General features: G+C 34.1%; 1 protein-coding gene across 1 annotated transcript in view; it reads left to right on the top strand.

Moving 5' to 3' along the window:
- Positions 1–19,480, top strand: part of LOC148954169 (multiple PDZ domain protein-like) — a 416,101-nt gene that overhangs the window by 286,689 nt on the left and 109,932 nt on the right. Inside the window, exons 25-29 of the mRNA XM_089086188.1 lie at positions 6,586–7,006; positions 9,358–9,597; positions 15,346–15,471; positions 16,749–16,931; positions 18,443–18,477. Coding sequence (XP_088942314.1) covers positions 6,586–7,006; positions 9,358–9,597; positions 15,346–15,471; positions 16,749–16,931; positions 18,443–18,477 — 1,005 coding nt within the window. The remainder of the gene's footprint in view (positions 1–6,585; positions 7,007–9,357; positions 9,598–15,345; positions 15,472–16,748; positions 16,932–18,442; positions 18,478–19,480) is intronic.

Raw genomic sequence — 19,480 nt, 5'->3', positions numbered from 1 at the left:
AAGTGGAGGCCATGGATCAAATTGCCGAGGATCTGTAAGATGCAGCTTGACGGCATAATAGTAAAATATTGTACTGGCATGTTAATACATTGTGAGGGAGTAATCAGTCCGGACTTGTCCCAGTTAAAGATAGGAATGGGGTGGCAATTAGCGATAAGGAAAAAGCTAAAGCGAGATGGGCCGAACATTTTGAGAACTTGCTTAACCGAGATAGAGTTGCAGGAAAAAATATAGAGGAAAATGAAAAAGTTTCTGATAGGATGTGAAGGAAGATTTGTGAGCAAGAATTAGCGACAGTACTAAAAGGATTAAAAAATAATAAGGCTCCAGGTGCTGGTAGGGTGGTAAATGTGTTTCTTAAATATGGTGGCTCTGAGATTAGAAATAAGTTACTGAAGATTATGAATATGATTTTTGAAAACAGGGAAGTACCTAATGATTTTAGGAGAACCACTGAAAGGAGAAAGGTGATAAAAGTGAGTGTGGTAATTATCAGGGCATTAGTATGGTCTCTGTAGGTTACAAATTACTTTGTAATATCATAATTTTTAGACTGAGAGAGGCTGTAGACAAAGTTTTAAAAGAAGAACAGTGCGGTTTAAGAAAAGGTAGAGGATATGTCGACCAAATTTTCACTCTTAGGTTAATAATTGAGAAGTGCCTGATTTGTCAAAGACCTTCGGTTCTCAGTTTTATAGATTATGAGCAAGCGTTCGATTTTGTTGATAGAAGAGCTTTAGCAAAGGTCTTATCCTTGTATGGTATACCAGACAAATACATTAAAGTGCTTACTGCTATGTACGAGAATACACTGCTGCGGTTAAGGTAGGAAATAGGTTTACAGCTGGTTTTGTATTAAATCAGGAGTTAAGCAGGGTTGTGTTCTATCCCCTTTTATATGGATCATTTTGACGGACTTTGTCTTAAAGAGCACAGGAAAGGCAAGGGGAGACCATGGAATCAAATGGGGGGGGGGGGAACTCTCCTGGACTTAGATTATTCTGACGAATTTAAGCATCCTAGATGAAAATATGAGTAAAATAAATGAACTTTTAGAGGTTTTCCGAGTTAAGGATGATAGAATAGGTTTGAAAATTAATGTTAAGAAGACTAAGTGACTAAGGCTAGGAATAAGTGAAGATGAAAAGGTGACTTTGTGTAACGAAAGGATTGATCAGGTGGGCAGTTTCACTTATGTGGGAGCAATGAAGATGTTAAAAGTAGAATAGCCAAGGCTAAGGGTGTTTTCTCACAGTTAAAAAACTTTTGAAGAATAGGAAGATAGATCTGCAAACCAAAATTAGAATATTAGAAGCTACAGTGATGACAGTTGTCAAATATGGCTCTGAAGCATGGACGCTTCCAAAAGCGGATGAAGATTTGCTAGATGTTTTCCAGAAAGTTGCCTACGGATTGTTCGGGGTACCCGGGTCACTGACCGTATTTCAGACAGTAGGCTGTACGAAAAATGTGGTTCAATCCCGCTTTCTTGGGCTATAATGAAAGAAAGGTTGAGATGGCTAGGGTACGTTCTGCGGATGAAGGATGACAGATTGCCTTAGATTGTCCTTTTCGGTCAACCGTCTAGAGCTAAACGGAAAGTAGGTTTTTCTCGTCTGGGGTGGGAGAATGTCATAAAGAAAGATTTAAAAGAAATGGAAACTTTCTGGGAGGGTGTAAAGAGGGAGGCTTTGAATAGATTGGGATGGAGGAAGAGCGTGTGTGCTTGTGTTGGCCTCAGGTGGCCTGATGCTGCGGTGAGTTGTTAGTAGTAGTAGTAGTAGTAGTTGTAGTTGTATATTAAGAATCAGTGGTAAAGATTGATCGGTACTCACTGTATACTCACGGTACTCACTAATATCGAAAATTAGAAGCGAAAGTCTTTTTCCTCTTCTTTTTTTAAATCTCTTTTTAGTTGAGTTTATAAAATTTAAGACCACATGGCTGTTCACTTAGATCATCCATACTTATTATTTATTCATTTTGGGCCAAACGGAGCGGAAAACATAGGTAGTATGACAGAAAAAAAAATAATAATAATGGCGTAGGTTGGCTAACCCTCTGTGTGGAAGAATCAACTTAGACAGCATTGACTTGTTGCATAATACATATTTGACAGATATTTTTTTTTTCTGTTTTTTTTTTCATATTCAGATCCCCTTGTTTTTAACCAATATCTAAAAATGATCCATAATTAAATCATTTCTTAGGCCACACTGCCTCTCCATTTACAAAATTTAATAAATAGTGAAAAGAGGCATAATATTCTGACCAAAGCATTGAACAAAACAAAAAAAAGCAACAAATTTTAAATAACAAAGAAATCCGAATGTTCCGACTTCATGTCCAGAAGCCTTTATCAACGGGGAAAAAAACGAATTAAGCTAAATTGAACTAACATACGGTATAAAGAAAAGGAAAAAAATAAACAAAATACATCTTCGCGGCTTTCTCACATCTTCCCATTCGCGGCAATAATGGATGATGTTGTACAATTTACCATAAAAATATAAAATATTTTGGCTGTGATTTAAATAGCGATAATGTATCTTATATGAATGTTTAAAATTTAGGGAGCAAGTGATGTCAAAGCAAGTATTGGGCTTTGAATCTGGGAGTTTTGGTATGCGGCACATATTTTTAAAGTATTTTGTTTGGTACTGAATTTTTGTCAGATTCATGTAGGATTTTGTTTTAATTCTTAGTGGCTCAGCATAGTCAGCATATTGATCTCTATTTCTTTGAGGATAATTAGACCCCCACAGTCCCGGGGCAAGGCGGCAAGCTATGAACAAATAGTATTGGTTATTAGGAAGTATAAAGACGTTTTTCCAGGGGGATTTTTGTGGTGGACGGGGGGGGGGGTACGTGGGAGGATCTTTCAATGGAAGAATATTTAGTGGGGGAAGGGAATTTTCCATGGAGGGGGAGCCGGATTTTACAGTATTATTTAAAAAACAATAAGAAATTTAAAAAACAAGTTTTTTTTTCAACTGAAAGTAAGAAGCAACGCTAAAAATTCAAACGAACAGAAATTATTAAGTATATGAGGGGGGTCATCCTCTCCTCAATACCTCGTTCTTTACGCTAAAGTTTTTCTTAGAACTTTTAAAAGCGCTTATTATTATACTTAAACAACCTTTGTGATTCAGGAGTCATTCTTAAATAGCTGAAACAAAAAATCAAACTTTAGCGTAAAGAGTGTGGTTTTGTGGAGTGGTTGACCCCCCCCCCCTCATATATGGAATAATTTCTGTTCGTTTTAAGTTTTAATGTTGCTCCTTACTTTCAGATAAAACAATTTTTTTTCTTTTTTTTAATTTCACTAGGCAAAGCAATATTCGCGCTCAGTCAGAACTAAGCTTTCGCGTCTCCAAATAATCAAACAAGGAGAAGAATAAGAATATTTTTAGCATTTTCTTCACTAGCATTTTATACTCGCGGCAAAGGGGGAATCTCGTAGGCCTCGAGTGAAAAAAAAAAACGATGTTCAGCAATATGAACCCAGTGTTCAAACCATAGAATAGAACTGTATTTTCCCCTGACAAGAAACTCTACGTATATTACTTCAGATGATTTAACATCATTTTCCAACACTTCGACCAAAATTTTAAGAAGGCATCGACATCAAAATTGTGCAAATATTAATATTACTGTCCAAGTATATTTTGTTTACGGTTAGCTTTATTCTGCTTTTTCCTTTGCTGAAAAATTCTGCAATTTCTGTCACTAAGATTTCCTCATTAGATTATATTCATTATCATTATCTTCTGTATTGTTTGTATGATGGAAACACAGTTTGGCCTTCCTCGTTATTTACGTGGTAATGATGGTGAATTTGATTCTTCGAGCTTCATCAGTGAGTTCTGACATTGCTCTTTCAAATAGTGGGAATATGAATATTACAGTCCAACTATATTCTATTTACGGTTCCAGCCAATCAAAATAAATTCAGGTAGAGTAGAAAGTTCTCCTGAATAAGGTATACTTTGAATTATTTGAGATGACAACACTTGCTAATTTTGTGAAAAATAAAAACATGGCTTAAAATAATGTAAATATTCCATTTTCTTGGGTTACTGTAGCTTGATTTTTTCTAAACATACCATTTTGCGTGCTATTACTGCTGTCAAGCGAAATTGGCTCTCTTCCAAAATGGGTTTGACTCCGATCTGGATTTTAAACATCGTGCTAAAATTTCCTATCAAAATCTTGTCAAAAAACCCTGCCAAAACCTCACTTTACTACGGGACTTAATGAACCAAGGACAGTGAAAATGAAATCTCACTGTTTGAATTGGTTAAGTGAAAACTTAAACAATTTATTAAAAAACTAGTTAGAATTAATAAATGAATAATTTGTTAATAATTAAAAAAAAACATAGAGAATTCAATATCTAATACGAAAGGCTTCCTATGCAGTTGTGCACTTCAGACCAAATTAAGAAAAAAAGAAACTTCAGTGAAAAATCTGCAAAAAAAAATAAGTCTCGAATATTCGACAGCAAACCGATTTAGACGGTTTAGCTTTTCTTCGAAGTTGTACCCACCAAATTGTTAAAGTTTGAATTTTTACGAACAAAAACCGTTATGGAATTTAGTTTATCAATTTGGCTTATTTATTTTCACGTTTCAATGTGACAACCATGACGAAAATATGGTCCTGGCCTAAAAGAAAATTTTAGGAAATCAATGCTTATTTTGAGGATAAAAAATGTCATACATAATACCCACGGAGAGAATTTTCAAGGCCTTTTGATCACCTGGATTTTAATGCGATACCCAAAATGTACTGACACCAGATTAGAGTCATTTTGTGCCAAAAATTAGCATTTTAGAGAACCTGTTTGCCGCATGATGCATTTCCGACTATGCAAAAGTACTAGATACATAATTTGCGAAATGAATGATCCCCTCTATCCGTCTCTTTCTCTCTTTGCCATATTGTATTACCACTGCGGTGGCTCTATGCAAAAATTATACCAAGTTGAAGCTTACAAACAAAATAACTCTGAACTCACAAAAAGAAGAGAAGGGGGTGATCGCGTATTAGTTTTTTTTTTTTTTTAGAGTGTGAATGGTTTTCAAGTGTTAGGAATCTGACAGTAATATTTTTATTTTTATCTGACCTTTTCTTTAGGAGTGTCCCCCATTTCTTCAAACCACTTAGAACTCTTAATAAAACCAACGTTTCAAGCCTAAACCCGATTTTGGTTCCTTTATTGGAATCAGGAATGATTTTCTTTTTGCTATAGCTCCCTTTTGGGAAACATTTTTTTTTTTTTTTTTTTTTTTTTTTTTTTTTTTTTTTTCACTACGAGGAAAAGTGTTGCTTGTCTCTTCTGATTGTGATTGTGATCAACTTGATTTTGATTGTGATCAACTATTATTTTTGATAGCTTTCTTAAAACTAACAGTGCTTTAGTACTAAGCTCAACAAGTTGTCTTTTTTGCAGACACAATATATGCTTTATAAGTTTTAGTAGATTGCAGTTGTTTATTTGTGTGTTTGATTAGATTTGCAAACTGATTTTCTCAGAGATAAATGACAGTTTCATTTCACTCAGAGTCTCTTCAAATAGATTCATTATCTGCCTCCTCGAATCTTTTTTTTTCTTCCTTTTGATTTCAAAACCTAAAGTTGAATGCCATAATCTTGACATTTGTTTGATTCAGAAAAAAAAAACTAAAAAAAATAATTAGGTTGTTGCACCCCCCCCCCCCCCACCCAGAGGCTACAGGGCCTAATAAGACATACCATTTATTTTTCGGTTCAACTTGACACCACTCACGTAAACATGGTACCGCCTTAAAAACTTCACAAAGTTGAAGCAACCAGAAGAAAATTTTGGAAAATCACCGTTTTCAAGCATGAAGAGACCAAAGATGGGCCTAGGTTGCAAAATGTTAACAAATTTATTTGCTTCAAAAATGCTAAAAAAAAAGAAGAAGTAAATACACCGTTGCCTTCCCTTCCCCCATCCCAGAGGCTCTAGGACTTGGAAAGACAGGCCGTTTGTTTTTACGATTGAACTTAACGCCACTGACGAAAACGTGGTACTACACTAAAAACTTCACAAAGTTGAAGCAACCTGAAGAAAATCGTAGAAAATATCTGTTTTCAAGCATGAATAGATCTAAAATGAGTCCAGAGGGGAGGACAAATATTTTATTATGGTGTCCTTGGTACTTAAACCTCTTAAAAAAAATTAATTTGTCAAAGATCAAATCGTTTGTAATCGGATTAAAATTTTGAGAAATTGCTAGTTGTAATTTAAAATGAAATTCAGAAGGAGTCATATGAAGCTGTTTATGAGGCATTGTCATTATTGTTGTGTTTTACACCTAAATGTGAATCTTAGATCCTATTTTCGAATTCTCTGAAAAGACTTCGCTGGCTTCCTTCCAGACTTTATCCGCCACGTCATATACGTCATAGACTTTACGCGTATACGTCATATACGTCATAGACTTCCTTTCAGACTTTTCCAGTCTTACATCATTTTATATATCTTTGTAGGGTATTTTTGATGGAACTTTCTATAGTTTTGAAACTACCTCTAAAGCGATTTTAATTCCATTCTAGTCCTCCGTACGTGCCTCCCGGAGCAGTAGAGACATATAGTCAGGACCGGACTATTTTTACCACTTCAAAAAGTTTCACTCTTGGCGAAGAAGTCACCAACCCTCCTCCAGCATACATATCTATTAAGCATTTATCATCTGATAATCTTCTTCGGACTGATCAGGAATCAGTAACTACAGAAAGCTCAAGTATAGTAACTGTTATTAACCAAGAACAAAGGAGTACTACCACCTTGGTATTGGGGGAACCACCGACGGAGTCTTCTACGGATGAACCCGATAATTTGATTGAACTAAGTGAGAAAACGACTCCAGCTGTGGTTGAAAGTAGGGTGCCTTCGGCAGAAAGTGTGAATACTGTGATTTGTATGAAGGAAGACGAATCAGTTGAAGTTGGACTTTCAAAGACGTCCGTTGAACAGGTAATGTTTTGCTAGAAATAGTAATCTGTGTGGAGGATGGCTTTTAATATGCATGCATTTTAATCCACGATTCAATAAAAAAAAGTCTTTTTCATTCTATATTTTGTTGCAATAAATACTATCACGGCCAAGATCATTTATAAAGAGAATTATGTTGTTTGTCTTAAAAAGTGGAAAAAACGAACATAACGAATCAAACAACCAGATTCCTTTCCTTAATTTTTTGCTTTCTTTTGTCGAGGTCCCCTTGACCCTTTATACATACCCTGGAATTGCCCTGGACCAGGAAAAAATGGAATTTTTGCATTAAGAATCAGTACAGCCAAATTTTTCTGATAAAAATTTGCTGGAAAAAAAAATTGTTGCTTTTATTAGGATCCTCTTGGTTCAGTCTGCTTACCCTACAAACTTTGTGTCGAGCGCATAAAAACTAATTTTGCCCATTTTGAGGTGTCAGCAATCGATACAACCCCTTTTTCAAACTTCTCACTGCTCTTAAGATTTTTTGCCTAATGTATTTGCCCAGTATGTCCGACTTTGCCCGATGTATATGCCCAGTAAGTTGCAAAGTCATCGGAGACAGATCAAATTTCGACCTATTTTGGGAGTTGCAAATAAACAAATCGTTTCCAATATTTTTTATCTTCATTGAAGACTCCATGTCCTTGTCTACATCTCAAATAAGTTTAAGCCAATCGGGGAAAGAGAGGTCTGTAGAGAAATGGATTCCGAGGAGCCAAAGTTCATCGACTGTCTTTATACCTTCATTCCTGAAAATGAAGATGGGGTGTATGTGTGGCGCTTTCGATCGAGAGAACTACAGCTCCTTTTTTTGATGCATTGAAATTGGCCATCACTGCATCGGACCACTTTCAATTCTCAAGGGATCCGTCTGTAGGGGCTGGGAGGTATGGGCTGGATCTTTGTGTTTTAGGATGGCTATGTGTGTCGTGGTGTCGTTGGCAAGGTGATACAGAGGGCTTTCAGGGTTATCTCCCATGTCATTTATCCAGAGAACGGAGGGGGTAAGTTTCAAGATAATACCCTGAGGTGCGCCTGCCTTTATTAGATATTCTCGGGAAGGGAACCCGTCTAGAGCAGCTAGGATTTTTATCCTCTCTTGGTGCTGGGTCACTAGGCAGTCGTAAGTTGAACGTTTCTGGCCGAATCCATATTGGTGGTCGCCTAAAAGGTCATTTGATTCCAGGTACTGCTAAAGTGTATGATTGGAAACGCTTTCGTGAACTTTCCCATTGCAGGAGAAAGGGCTAATAGGCCTATATGTGCCCATGTTCGTTTGATCGCCATCTGGTTTAGGCATAGAAATGAAATGGGCGGATTTCCAGGTATGTGGAAAGGTTCCAGGGTGAAAACACGGCTGGAAAAACGTTGACAAATGTCCAACTAATTGAGCACAACGACAGTATTAGGTATGCTTTTAGGACCCATGGATTTGATAACATCAAAAGGCTGCAAAATGTAAACGACTTTCGGATTGGAACAGTTCACACGATCGAGGACAGTATCGATTTGATCAGATTTGATCGGGAACTTTTTCACTGTCGTCGTTTAAATTTGAGAATTTGACAAACATCATGGCTTCGGTTTGGTGACGGTAAAATTTGCTTAGAAGACGGTAAAGCCATTTTGACAATTCTCCACCAGCTATTAGCAGAAGTGCTCTGAATCTTGGTAGCGAATTTCTCCCTGTACTTAGCCCAAGATTGCCGAATCGTGTGAACTGCGTCTTTATAAACATTTGATGAATCTTTCGACTTTTATGAGAAAATGGCTGTCTCGAAATTTTGATCGGTGTCTTGGAGGGCTACGGAGGGGGCTGGTTAGCAAACAGAGCACGGGAGAGGGATTTTTTTGCCCTCCAATTACTTTTGATTCTCAAAAAGGGCACTACAATTTCTCATCTCCGGTCAAATTAGCCTCCCAAGTTTCTGCGATAAACTTTATTCATAGAAAGTGGTGGGGGGGAATTACCTTTTCAAAAGAAAAGCTTGTGGAAGCTAAAATTGTGTTTTCTTGCTATATACGAAAGAAATTATCTGCTTTTATATCTCATTGCATTTGTGCTTGTGCCAAAGGTCATAAGTCGAAGTATTTTTTCGTTCAGTGTTTAATGTGAATACTAGTGTCTATATATACGTTATGTTATTCAGGTGCATGTACGCGCCTTCGCTAGTTTGTGCTCGTTAATAAATAAAAAAAAAATGGTCTTAAATCAATCGATAAATTTCGTTTCGCTCTTGTAGGAATAAAATTCAGCAGTGATTCTGGTTACGCCCTGTTATCCAGGATTGGTGATTGAACATTGGACTAACTCCATTTTACCTTTGTAGGGACCGAATTCAACAATGGTTCAGGTTATGCCCCGTAACCCGGGGTCAATAATTAAACACTGGGGTCCAGAAAGAACAGTGACAATATTCAGGGAGCCAAATAAAAGCCTTGGAATTAGCATAATCGGGGGAAAAGTTGATGTCTACAACACTGCTTCTGGGGGTGGTACTCCAATATCTGGGATATTCATAAGGCATGTGATACCCGAAAGCCCTGCTGGAAAAGGTGGACAATTAAGGGTAAGTCTGCTTTTATATCTTATGTAATGGCGTGTCACATTTCTTGGAATATAGTTCCTGAATGACCTCGAGAGTGCCACTCTTTTAGGTTATTCAAAAAATTGTTAAACATTTGTTGGCTTCTTAGAATTTATTTCTTCTTTTTTTTTATCTCTTTTTGCGCAGGATTCATCGGACTCTGTTTAATCTATTTAACTTATTTAATCTATTTAATTTTTGTATTCTGCATATAAAATAGATTATTGTGTGTGTATTTCATCAAGAATAAATCTTATCTTATTACTTTTTTTCTCTTCTTAGTTCATTTCGCACATGTTCTTTGATTTTGTATACATTAAACTAATCTGTCACCTCTTTAAAAAAAAATTACCATACAGTGTCCCTTGGCGACTTCCCTTTTTTCTTCTTCTTGTTTTAACACTTTCAAAATTTTTGTCTTTTGAATTTCCTTTTTCTATATTTCTCCTCGTGATTTTTGTTTTGATTCCTCACAGCATGGTATTTGCTATTGCTTCTGTATATTATTTTACTTTTCTCAAGTTCAAGTTCTTTAATAATCAATAAACAAAGATTTCACAAAAAAATAAAATTAATGACACACAGTGAGGTTAACTTGTGTGTGGTTTATACATTCAACAATAAATAAATAATACTATCTCGAAATACCGGAATAAAACGATGGCCCTTCAACTCTCCACGTGGTAACAAAAAACAAAATACCCATTAAAAGTAAAAAAACAAAACAATAAAAACTAAATAAAATGAGGAGGCTCCACCCCAGAACTCAAGTTAAATTAATAGTAACTAATCAAGTGATTCTAAACTAATTTTATTATTAACCAGGGATTTATTCAAATCTACAAAACTGCGAAATTTATTACAATTATATATATTGCTGTGCTGTGGTGAAAAACGGGACTTTTCAGATGACTTTTCATATTCTTTTTTCACGTTTTGACTTTCCTTCTTGTTTTCCTTCTGTCTTTCAATGAATAGTGGGTATTTTATCATAATAGAGCTTGTACCCACTTTATTTTAAATTCAGTATTTAGTATTATTTCTTTTTTCACAGTTAAAGTAATAGGGAAAAAATTTGTAGTAATAAGAAGTAATAGTAAATAACAACAATTTTAAATTTTTACAAAAGTTGTTACCTTTGAAATAAAAGCAAAAGATAAGAAATAAGAAGCCAAGATTTATGCGATAAAAAACCATGCAAGAAAGAAAGCAAAGATGGTAAAAATAGAAAATAGAAAGAAAAAAGAAAAACATACTTTGAATAAGCTTTTTATTATGTTTTTCATGTTCAGTTGGGTCTCATTCGTTTAAAATAACCCATAGAATGAAAAGAGAAATTTTTTTTTGAAAAAGCTTTTTATTATGTTTTTCATGTTCAATTGGGTCTCATTCATTCAAAATAACTTGAAAAGAATAATATTGACAAAGTAGAGGAATGTAGGCACATTTTGAAAAGGAGGGGAGGGGTAAACCAGCATCTTACTTTTTTCAGTAAGTTCTATGAATTCAAACTTTAGCGTAAATAGTGAGATGTTGAGGAGGAGCAACCCCCCTCATATACGTAATAGTTTCTGTTCGTTTCAAGTTTTAATTTTGCTCCTTACTTTCAGTTGAAAAAACGTGTTTCTTTATTTAATTTCTGATCGTTTTTTTAAGAATGCCAGGAAATCTAACTACACATCCAGGGATAAATCCCTCCTCCCCACGGATTTAGACAATTCAATCATGGTGAAAATATACCCCGGACAATTAACCTTAACATCTCTAAGCGTAAAATTAAACGAACAAAGAGAAAGCAAGACATAAGACGATTTTCGAATAGGAATTCCGACAAAGTCCCACAGCGTAAAATTTTCCCTGAAAAACTCACCCCTGGTAACTCCCCCCCCCCCAATGGAAAATTATCCCCGTGAAAAATTCCACCAGCAGAAAATTTCCCCTTCCCTAGCCGAAAAATATATGTATCGTTCCCAATAACAGATATTAAACGCAATTAATGGGCAAGTATTGTAACCTAAAGATCTTTCCCAGGGACTATGGGGGGTCATGGTATCTCCAAAGGCATATATATTCGGTCTTTCAACTATGCTGAACAAAATGGCTATCTCAAATTTTGATCGAACGATTTTGAGAAAAAAAAAGGTCGTGGTAGGGGGCCTAGTTACCCTCCAATTTGTTTGGTCACGTAAAAAGGGTACTAGAACTTTCAATTTCCGTTCAAAAAAGCCTCTTCCCGATATTATAGGACCACTGGATCAATACGCTTACCCCTAGGAAAAAAAAACAAACAAAAAAAACACGCGTCCGTGATCTTTCTTTTGGAAGAAAATACCAAACTCCACATTCTTGAAGATAGGAGCTTGAAAGCTGTATATTAGTGTTCTCTGATTCTCTGAATCTGATGGTATGATTTTTATTAAGATTCTTTGACTTTTAAGGGGGGTTTCCTCCTTCCGAAAATCAGGCAAATTCTCTCAAGCTCATAACTTTTGGTGGGTAAGACTAAACTTAATGAAACTTATATATTTGAAATCAGCATATAAAGCTGATTCTTTTGAAATATCTATTGGTATGAGAATTCCGTTTTTTAGAGTCTCGGTTACCATTGAGCCGGATCGCTCCTTACTTACAGTTCATTACCAAGAACTGTTTGACTCTTTTTCTTTCTATTTTTATTCTATTTCTGTTCCTATTTTATTCTATATTATTTTATTTTTATTTTATTATATTTCTTTTACTTTCTTGCTTCTTTGCTTTCTTTCTTGCTTGTTTTTTTTATCGCATTAACCTTGGCGTCTTATTTCTTATCTCTTATTTTTGTTTCAAATTGAAAAATTTTCTTTTTTTCCTTTGCATTAACAACACGTTAGGAGATGATGTTACAATGCAAGTTTGCAAACTTTATTGATTGAAATTCAAATCTCTGTCAATGTAGTTTTCTTGGAGAGAATCGGTATCCCGTACAAAAACTAGTTCAATGAAGTTTGTCAGTAAATCCTGATGGTTTGTAAGATTTCAAACGCGTTTTCAATTTTCAGTTACTATGGGTCGTGGTTCGCTTTTTTACCAGATTGCTGCTATATATATATATATATATATATATATATATATATATATATATATATATATATATATATATATATATATATATATATATATATATATATATATATATATATATACATTAATTTGAAAAATATTACAGAAAATAAGTTTTCAAAAGAAAAGTAAAGAGCTCCATTAAACCAAAAATAAGCAGAAAAAGATCAAATAATCTTCAAATCGTAAAACTAAGACAAATCACCATCAATAAATAGATGAAACCCAAAACGAACAGAAAATACAATAAATAATCGATTGTAACTTGCAGGAATTAAAATGAGCGGGAATTAACATGAACAACCCCCATCCCTTCTCAAAACCAGAACATAATTTGTACTTCACTGCAAAAAAATAAAAACAAATGAATTTAGATTGACAGTTTAATATACATATACTGATATTTTTTCCTTGAAGTTTTAATAATTTTTGGTTTGTTAAAGTTGAAAAAGTGAAAACATTTAAATTGCATTTTTGTTTGCCTGTCGGTACAGGGCAGGTAACTTCGGCTAGTCATCGGGGAACCTTGGGTTCAACTTCCTTGCAAGTAACGATTTTTCAAGCATTTAGGTTGAATTTAATTACTCATTTATTTATTCATTTAAATTTAATTTACTAAATTGCAGTCACAGGGTTGTTTTTAGGTATATATCGTATAAAACATATTAAGTATTTGATTATTTTACAATGTGTTTGATTAGATATACATGAATTCCATGAAAAAATGTATTATTACTATAAACCGTTTATCCAATTAGAGTAAAGGCTATAGAGTATCGCTGCGTTTATTTATTATTTTTAAATTATTTTATTTAAATGATTCGTCTTATTTAATCGTATTATGGTATATTCAGTTATTTAACTATCAAGTCAATTTAATTATCGAAGTTATTTGATTCTCAATGTCGATTAAAGTAAATGTTTTGCTTTCCTTTTTAATACATATTTTTACCTTTTATTGCTATAAATAACCAAGTCGGACTTGAAAGAACAGAAATTACCACAAATAGGAGTAGGGCTAATGCTCCCGACGCTTCTAAAGACTTGAACGTCATTTGTGCTTTACCTAAAACAATTTTTTTTTCAAACCATGTGCTTTTATTTCTCATAACATGAAGAAAAAAATAATCAAATAAAATGCACCATAATTGCTGACATTACTGAAAAGAATAAAAGAATGTGGATTGTTTGCTTAATATATATTGATACTCATTCCTGAATACGAATAGAGACATATTAAGTGTTTACCCCCCCCCCCCGGCAAAAAATCCCCTGTGGCGGGTTGGTCTCCATTCACTTTCGACTTACTTATAAAAATAGAACTATAACTCTCAATTTCTGATCGAATGAGCAACCTTTGAAGTTTCTACGACCTTGAGGAAGGTCGGCCTTGAGGTGGGGACAAGGAAGGGACAGTCCCTACCCTATACGGAATAAATTCTGCTCATTTTGAGGTTTAATGTTACTCTTTATTTTCAGAACAAGAGTGTAGACCAGAAATATTCCCAGAAATCAAGAGGGATTAAATATCAATTTCACAGTTTTGACGTGTTTTTCAAGTTTTTTTTTGTCTCCCCCCCCCCCAAAGAAAAACATGGATACGACCCTGGGGATAACACATTAATTTCTATCTCTATCTTTCCCTCGTCTCCGCCGTAGAACTAATTCTGTATTTATCTGAAGGGTCAATGAGAGTTGGGATGTTTTGGCATCAAAATGCACCCTTTGAGGTGTATCCCTCCATCCCTAACTACAAAACTATCAGTTAAACCCATTGTAGAGGTTTAAAGCTGTTATATGCAAATATTTTGAATTGTGTATTTTTTGCCAAAGAATGATGATGGATAAAAACAGCAACTAGTAATACAACAGAGAATGTACCTAAGACAGTGAAATTTGTTTATTTGATTTATATAGGCCAATATATAGGCAAATTTATATAGTTTGCTGTGGATGTCTCTTGGATATAGAGCAGAGATGTTTTTAACCAAGTTTCGTTGTCATCCCCTGTTGTTTTACAATTCTAAGCATTTGCATATAATGGCTTTAAACCTCTATAATGGGTTCTCTGATTGTTTTTCAGTTGCTGGATGTTAAACCCTATTTGTTTCGTTTTCTTGTGCTTTACTTTATAAATCTGATTTTCGAGCTTTTTTTCTTTGTACTCTTTTTTTGTGTTCTTTTCTCTTCTTGTTTCTGTCTGAAATTCAAAGAAATTAAAGAGCGGTACCTTCAAATGCTAACCAGCACTTGATAAAAAGGAACAGTTGTAGGATTCAATGAACTTAGAAATCCTAATATAATCCATGAACTGGAAATTTAAATTATTTTTACTTCGTCTTCTTCATCTGTTTATTTTGTAAACCCGATTTCCCAACTATTTCTCAATTGTTCCTTAGAGTTATTTGTTTGTTTTTCTTTTCTTGTTTTCCCCTTTGCAAATAAAAAGTTTCAAATTAATCAAAGAACTTCAAGGGCTGTAACTTCAAATATTTACCAACACTTTGAAAGATTGAAATAGATTTTGGAGTCAATAAATTGGAATTCAATAAAATGAAAAACCTAATTTCTGTTTTTGTAATTGGAGCAATTTAAATGTAAATTTAGTTCAAAATAGTAATTTTCTTCTAGGCCGGTGACAGAATTTTGGCTGTTTGTGGTGAGGATATTAGATCAGCCAGTCATGAGCGTGCTGTTGAAGTTATCAGGAATGCTGGGAATCCTGTTATATTTTTGGTACAAAGCCTTGTTGACTGGGTAAGGCTGATTTTATATAAGAAATATTTTGAAAATATGTTTATAATATATATATATATATATATATATATATATATATATATATATATATATATATATATATATATATATATATATATATATATATATATATATATATATATATATATATATATATATATATATATATATATATATATATATATATATATATATATATATATATATATATATATATATATTTATATATTTCGTTGTCAGTTTGATTTGATTTGATTTCGATAAGTTTCGTTGTCGGTTTGATTTTATGGTTATATATATATATATATATATATATATATATATATATATATATATATATATATATATATATATATATATATATATATATATATATATATATATATATATATATATATATATATATATATACTATAAAAGTGTCGTTGTTGATGTTGATTTTATGACACAGTCATTTGCGTTTCTTGTATTTCTGGCTCTAATCTTTTCTTCTCTTTTCTGTCTTTTTCTTCCTTTTTACAATAGTCGAACCGATCCAAATGACAAAATATTATTCTTAAAGTACTAAGAACAGTGAAAATTAAAAACTTACGTAGCCAAATATGCTAAAAAATGTATTTCTTTTGAAAATTTGGAAGAATCTAGAATTCTACTTTTAATGAAGAGCACTCCCATGTTCAATGTAGTTCATGATGCATTTTCTTGGTTCGACATGGCAACACTGGCAAAATGAAAGAGTTTTCTAAAAACTTCGCGATTTTGAAACAGCCCAAAAGAAAAATCTTAGAAATATCAGTGTTCCAGTTTGAATAGTCCTACGATGATTCTGGATGTCAGAAAGTGCTAATATTTTTATACCCCTGGTAGTTTAAAGCCTATGGCTCTTCTAGATGCTTGAAGAAGCCAGTAGAAGGCTTTTAAGTATATCCAGGGACAAGGCCCTTGAAGTTCTTTTTATAACCCCCCGTCGCCACCCACCAAAAATTCTGAATACAGCCTTCAAGTTTTTTTTTATATGTCTGACCAGTACAATGGGAGGTTTGGGAGTCAATTATCCTGTTAGACAGCAATGGCAAAATAAGCAACTGTAATAAACAACCCATTTTGTTATCTCATTAATGAAACGGGGTTTTAAAATAAATTTATGAATTGGATTTCTTCTTGAAAAATGATTGTATGCTAAAACTAATCAAAATAAAATAATGAATTTATTAACAACAATAATAAATAAGAAAATAATGATTTAACGTAATAATTATATGCTACGCTTTTTTCAGATCCAAGAGAGTGGTAATTCTCCACTGCCGCATCGTGTGGAAACTCCTAATACTGACACCGAAAGTATCAACCTACACAATGGCTTGATTACCCCTGAGCCACCTCTATCTAATTTACCTCTTCCGAAAACCCTGCCCCCTCCTGTGACGCCTCCTAGGAGTCCAACGCCCGAAATTATTCAGGTAATAGAGTTTTTAGCTATTTTTGTTATTTTGTTGATAGGCCTTTTAGGGGGATTGCCAAAGAGTTTATAAATAAAACAGAGCGCCAATCACGTGATTTTTTATGCACTGTTTTGCTTTTTCTTAAAAATTCAGGAGGCTTCAAGGTGATCATTACGAAAAGTTTGCGTTTCCCGGTATAATTTGAAGTACTAACTTCTGTGAAAATTGTTTTATGGTATTCTAAATATGTAAAATTCGTCAAGATTAAAATTACACACGTGTTTTGAGCCTGAATGTTTTATTATTTTTTTGTAAAAGGGTGAAAACATTATGAACATGGCTAGTAATCTTACTGAAAACTGTACCATCACAGTCAGCATATCAGAAAACCTTATTGCAAACGTTTCAAGACCCCTGTTTATAATACTTTGAAATTTTGTATTTTTCTGTGAAGGATAAACATTGATGCGTATTTATTTGCTTGTTTATTATTCTCATACTAAAAAACCTTAGGCCTCACCCTAAATCATCTTAGAGAGATGATTCCTCAAAATCATTCAAATTTCCTAAATAGAACAAAGTACGAAAAATAAATTACCCGCTAAATTTAAAATAGGAATAACGCCTAAACTCTGTCAAAATATGTGCATTTAATTATAATAAGAGAGGAAATATTATAAACTGAGTCAATGAAGTTCAATTCACATGCATGCTTAGGTACACATCAATGTCTAGCTATAAACATTTTCGACCAATCACAATTTGTTTTCTCTTTTATAAGCAGCCCTGATTGGTCCATAGTGACGGTGACTGGAAACTGATGCCCAGCTAAACACACATGTGAACGGGAAATTAGACTACAGGAAAGTCATCCAGCTTAGTTAAAAGTCACTAAATATTTGTTTTCTTTTATTTAAGCTAGAACAGGGAGTGCTTCTCCAAAAGAACTTTAGGAGGAGGATTCTGGCAGTGATGACAATAGCGATTATAGCTCTGACAGTGCTTGTAAACTGAGTCGCTTAGATTAGGAGTCGGTGTGCAGCTTACCTTAAGGCGCTTTTAACTAGACTGGAGTATCAGTTGCTTCTAGAGAAAAAGAAGTTGAGAGGGAGGATTCTGATCGTGAATATAGCTCTGATAGCTATCATAATCTTATTCACTTGAATTAGGTGGAGGTCATCTACCTTTAAAGTAACTAAATAATTGTTTTTCGTTGATTTAAGCTGGAGTATCGATTTTTTTTTTCAAACATAGAAGCAGAGGAGGAGGATTCTGATAGGGATAATAATAGTGATTATAGCCCTGGCACTAATTATAAGCTGATTTACGTGGATTAGGAGGAGGTCAAACAGCTTTAAAGTCACTTAAAATTTCTTTTTCTTTAATTTAGGCTGGAGCGTCGGTTGCTTCTCCAAAAACAATTGAGGGGTAGGATTCTGATAGTGGATCTAGCTCTGATAGTTATTATAAGCTGATTCACTTGAATTAGGTGGAAGTCATCCAGCTTAGTTTAGAGTCACCTTTATTAGGCTGGAGCATCGATTGCTTCTTCAGAAAAAAAGAAGTTGAGGGGGGGATTCTGATAGTGATTATAGCTCTTATAGTGATTTGAAGCTGAGTCGCTTGGATTAGCAAGAGGTCATCTATCTTAGTTTAAAGTCACATTTCTTCAGGCTGGAGCGTCGAATGCTTCTCCAAAAAAAAAGAAGTTGAGGGGGAGGAGTCTTACAGTGAATATAGCTCTGATAAGTATTATAAGCTGATTCACTTGGATTTGGCGAAACCATCTAGATTTAAAGGAAATAAATATTTGTTTTTCGTTGGCTTAAGCTGGAGCTTCAAAAAATAGAAGCAGAGGAGGAGGATTCTGATAGGGATAATAATAGTGGCAATAGCTCTAACACTAAATATAAGCTTTTATAAGACTAATTATACTAATTATATACTATTTGTAAACTAATAATAATATTGTCTTGGATGACTAGCAGGTCATACAGCTTATTTTAAATTCAATTTCATTTAGGCTGGAGCATCGATTGTTTCTGCAAAAAAAAGAGAAAGAATTTGAGGAGGGGGACGGGGTACTGATAGGGATTAAAGCTCTGATAGTGATTTGAAGCTGATTCGCCTGGATTAGGAGGAGGTCATCATGCTTAGTTTAAGGCACTTTTAACTAGATAGATAGAGAGATAAACTTTTATTTTCACCAAAATTTCCATGGCACTGCCGAATTTCTTTGGTATAGTCACATTAAAAAGCAAATACATAAAAAAATACTAATCAATCCTCCTGATTTTCGTTATACATTTTAAAAAAACTTGGTATAAAACTTTTCGCTAACCGCTGTTGGGCACAGTGTATTGGCTGAAGTTTCTCAACAGGCACTGCAACCCTGCACGGGAGTCGTTTTGTTGTGGATTGAGGAGGGAAGATGGGTTTGTGGGTTGGGTGGATCAGAGATTTTCTTCCGCAATCCAAGCAGAGTTTATCTCTTCTTTTTTTAAAGTTTGTATTTTAAACTTTGTCAGCAGCTCTTAGTACGATATTCCTACCTCCTTTGATACTAT

Source organism: Artemia sp. Qi Xiang Cuo, chromosome 3, assembly GCF_049724085.1.
Source record: "Artemia sp. Qi Xiang Cuo chromosome 3, ASM4972408v1, whole genome shotgun sequence".
Taxonomy (NCBI): domain Eukaryota; kingdom Metazoa; phylum Arthropoda; class Branchiopoda; order Anostraca; family Artemiidae; genus Artemia; species Artemia sp. Qi Xiang Cuo.
This window is presented reverse-complemented; position numbering and strand designations above follow the sequence as displayed.